Source organism: Cebus imitator, unplaced genomic scaffold (genome assembly GCF_001604975.1).
Source record: "Cebus imitator isolate Cc_AM_T3 unplaced genomic scaffold, Cebus_imitator-1.0 Scaffold50, whole genome shotgun sequence".
Taxonomy (NCBI): domain Eukaryota; kingdom Metazoa; phylum Chordata; class Mammalia; order Primates; family Cebidae; genus Cebus; species Cebus imitator.
The window spans coordinates 495,250-499,542 of NW_016107365.1; the positions used below are offsets into that span (position 1 = coordinate 495,250).

Below are 4,293 nucleotides of genomic sequence, written 5' to 3' on the forward strand. Positions count from 1 at the left end.
AATTTTTGAGACAGAGTCTTTTTTTTGCATTTTAGTGGAGATGGGGGTTTCACCATGTTGGCCAGGCTGGTCTCAAACTCCCAACCCCTCAGGTGATCTGCCCACTTTGGCCTCCCAAAGTGGCGGGATTACAGGCCTCAGCAACTGCACACTGCATTATTTTTGTCCCAAATTTGGCCAGTGGACACCTGATAGGCAACTAAGTGCTTAAAAGGATGAGATTGTTGTGAAATAGTGGAAGGCACCCACTAAGTGGTAAAGTGACAAAGTTGAGAACAGGGTCGCCCTTTTGGTAAAACAAAATGAAACAAGAAAATGTTCCATAAGTTTATGTGCAGGAATAGCAAATCTAATGCCTTATTTTACATCCTGTGTCTTTTTTTTTTTTTTTTTTGAAACAGGGTCTCCCTCTGTCACTCAGACTGGAGGGCGGTGGTGTGATCATAGGTCACTGTAGCCCTCAACGGCCCAAGCACAAGTGATCCTCCCACCTCAGCCTCCTGAGTAGCTAGGACCACAGGTCTAAGTCACCATACCTGGGTATTTTATTATCATTATTATTTAGTAGAAAGGTCTCACTATGCTGCCTAGGCTGGTCTCGAACTCCTGGCCTCAAGCGATCCTCCCGCTTTGGCCTCCCAAAGTGCTGGGATTACAGGCGTGAGTCACCGTGCTCAGCCTATTCTTCGTCTTTTGAATTTAACTCTCCCCACCCCTCCACGGAGTTTTGCTCTATTGCCCAGGCTGGAGTGCAGTGGTGCGCTCTCAGCCCACTAAAACCTCTGCCCCGCGGGTTCAAGCGATTGTCCTGCCTCAGCCTCCAGAATAGCATGGGATTACAGGTGCCGGCCACCACACTTGGCTAATTTTTGTATTTTTAGTAAAGTCGGGATTTCACCATGTTGGCTAGGCTGGTCTCAAACTCCTGACTTCAGTTGATCCACCTGCCTCAGACTCCCAAAGTGCTGGGATTACAGGCATTAGCCACCACACCTGGCGAATTTATCAGGAACTGTATAACACTCATAATACAGAGGAAGAAAACAGCACAGTATGATCAAGTTTAACTAGGGGGCAATTCGCTGTAAAAGAACCCTTGGATCTCTTGTTCAAAGAGGTTCAAGCTACTGTGCTTGTGAGGCAAGGGTAGTTAGTGTCCCTCACATGGTCGACGATAATGAAAATTACAAATCAGTCATTTGTCCTTCATTTTCTCCATTCCCCCCACTCACTACACAGCTAAGAAAGCTCAAAGATACCTTGCAGACACTCAGAGCAGACACTTGAGGGCACCCAACTCTCAGTTACGAGTGGTGCCAGTCATAATGACAGAATGAAGTACCACTGAAAGAGACTGAAAGCGTGTGGATGTCTCCAGGCTGGAAGTCTGGGCTGGAAATGTCTGCAATGCCTCGTACTTGTGGCTCGTGGGTATCCCAGAACTTCAGAAGCCACTGGTTTCTCCGCCAAACGAAGGATATGCACCTCATGGGCTCAGATTAAAAAACTCTTCTGAACAATCTTCTAATGTTTATCTTTCACAGCCTGCCGGGCACACCCATCTTCAAAGGCAGCGGACGGAAAAGAAGTGCCAAGATGGAAGCACAAATGGCTGTCGCCGCGCTCCCCGCCTCCCAGCGCCAAGGCGGAATGACCACTTAGGTCAGGAGATTTTTCCCCTCCAAGCTGCTGTTCCTGGGAGGTGTCCCAGCGTCTCTGGTCTAGCCCCTAGCTCAGCACTCCATACACCCGAAGTTTAACAAAAGCTAGTCCAACTTTTTACCAGTGGTCTGCAATGATTTTCACCAGCAGAAGCTGGATGAAAGACTAGCGAGCGGTAACCACGGCAACCAAAAAAAACTGGGCGGAAAGGGTGGGGCCCTGGGCGGAAGGGGCGGGGTTCTGAAGCCTCCCGGCGTCCATTTAGTGGCGGGAAAAGCGACCTCTTCTCAGCGGCCTTTTCCTGCCGAGTGGTAGCCTTTCCCCTCAACCAGCAATGGAGGAGCAGCCCCAGAAGCAAGCCGCCGATCAGCCCGCGGACTCCGGAGGGGAAGGCGGGGCAGGCGGGCCCTCGCAGGTCGCCGGCGCCCAGGCGGCGCGCAGCGAGGACCGCATGACCCTGCTGCTCAGGTTGTTCCCTCCAGCTGCCTCAGCCGGAGCCAAGTGGGAGTCATGGGCCGGCGCTCCGCCTTTTGCTCAGAAGGGCTTGGGTTTGAATTCGCACTCGGTCACGTCTTGGCTCCGTGACTGCCTCATTCACTTAAGCTCTTGAAACTCTTTATTCATCGGCGAAAAGGAGAGGAAAATGACACCCTGGTAGAGAGGCTATAGGGTTAAATGAGATTGTCTAGGAAAGTGTTGAGCACAGTGCCCCGGGCCCTTAGAAAGTCCTTAGAAGCCGTAATTTCTCCTGTTTTCCCCGCCTCACTCCCTGGGTCTCTGGTTTTCAGACGAGGTGAATGTCAGCTAACCTGGAAGGAAGGTGCCCCTACCATTTTTTTAATAACTACGACCCCTTTGTAACCCAGAAGCTTTATTTGTTATTCTAAGGGTAGCTGAGAAAAAGGAGAATAGACCCAAAGTCAGGCAAGCAAGTTTTATTAACTTGCCGGGCTGCTGGGTAACAATCAGAAGAGGCAGCCCCGAGCTTACAAAACGAAGGGTTTATATGGGGTGAGAGGGGCATAAGGGAGTTTCAGGACGGAGGTCATCTATCCGGTGGTAACAGCACAGAGATAGTTTGTCAAGTTGTAACAGACCTACAACACATCATCCTATGACTTCTGTGGCGGCAGTTTTTTAAAAAAGAGAAAAACCCTATGTGTCAAACAGGCCTTTACAAGTATGAATAATAAACATTTGTTTTCCCTGTCCTCCCTCGAGCTGAGCTGCCCGGATGGCTGTAATCAGGCTTTGCTTAATTGTAGCACGTCTGGCAACCTTGATGTGGCGCCTCCGTAGTGGTTCAGGAATGCACCGGCAGAGCAATCAGTGGGAGGGAAGGGATCAGCTTACACGGAGGGCGTTTTCTGAGGCAGCTTGCCACTGTTGTTATATATTCTTCTAAGGGGACGATGTTTATCCGTTTCCGCTAAGCGGTTGCTGGGGAAAATTCGATGAGAAGGGATATCAGTCTTCTAAAGCAGTGAGCAGGCGAGGTTCCTGGACGAAATCTGCCCAACTGCCTTTTGTGTGACCACTCAAGCTAAGAATAATTTTTGTGTTTAAGTGGTTGCAGGGAAAAGATCATAAAAATATTTCATAATACATGAAATCGATTAGAAATTCAAATTGCAGTGTCCATAAAGTTTTATTGGAATACAACTTTCCTGCCACAAGGGTGGAATTGAGTAGCTAAAACAGAGACCGTGTGTGACTCACAAACCCTAAAAAATTTGCCATCAACCCCTTTGTAGAAAAAAAATTTCAGTCCTCTGTTCTATGTCATAACAAAGGTAGTTTAAAAAAAAATCATTTTGGGCCCAGCGCGGTGGCTCACGCCTGTAATCCCAACACTGGAAGGTGCAGGCGGACGGAAGACCTGAAGTCAGGAGTTCAAGACCAGCCTGGCCAACCATGGCTAACATGGTGAAACCCTGTCTCTACTAAAAATACAAAACCTAGCCAGGCATGGTGGCGCACTCCTGTAATCCCAGTTACTTGGGAGACTGAGACAGAATTACTTGAACCTGGGAGGTGGAGGTTGCAATGAGCCAAGATTGTGCCACTGCACTCCAGCCTGGGCGACAGAGCAACCTCATTACTCATTTACTTGTCCCAGAAAATAAACTCAAAAGGCAGTTTCAGAATTCTAAAACTGTCTTGCAAGTGTGAAGTATTTTGTAAATACAATTTATTTGTCAGGCTGAGGCAGGCAGATCATGAGGTCAGGAGTTTGAGACCAGCCTAGCCAATATGGTGAAACCCCATCTCTACTAAAAATATAAAAATTAGCCAGGTGTTGTGGCAGGTTCCTGTAATCCCAGCTACTCAGGAGTCTGAGGTAGGAGAATTGCTTGAACCTGGGAGGCAGAGATGCAGTGAGCTGAAGATTGTGCCTTTGAACTCCAGCCTGGGCAACAGTGAGACTTCAACTCAGAAAAAAAAAAAAAAAAAAAAAAGTAATAACTACCATTTTTTTCTTTTTTCTTTTTTTAATGTTTTGAAGAATGAAAAGATATCTATTTCTTTTTTATTGTCTTTTCCTCCTCACCCTTGCTGTCATCTTAAATTACCGTTTGCTCATAGTTTTTCTACTTATGTATGATTTTAGATTAATAGAACTGAAAAGCT

General features: G+C 47.5%; 1 protein-coding gene across 1 annotated transcript in view; it reads left to right on the plus strand.

The window, feature by feature from the left end:
• The first annotated feature begins 1,903 nt into the window (after window positions 1-1,903).
• Window positions 1,904-4,293, plus strand: part of CENPH (centromere protein H) — a 27,192-nt gene continuing 24,802 nt past the window's right edge. Inside the window, exon 1 of the mRNA XM_037738197.1 lies at window positions 1,904-2,130. Coding sequence (XP_037594125.1) covers window positions 1,997-2,130 — 134 coding nt within the window. The 5' untranslated portion in view covers window positions 1,904-1,996. The remainder of the gene's footprint in view (window positions 2,131-4,293) is intronic.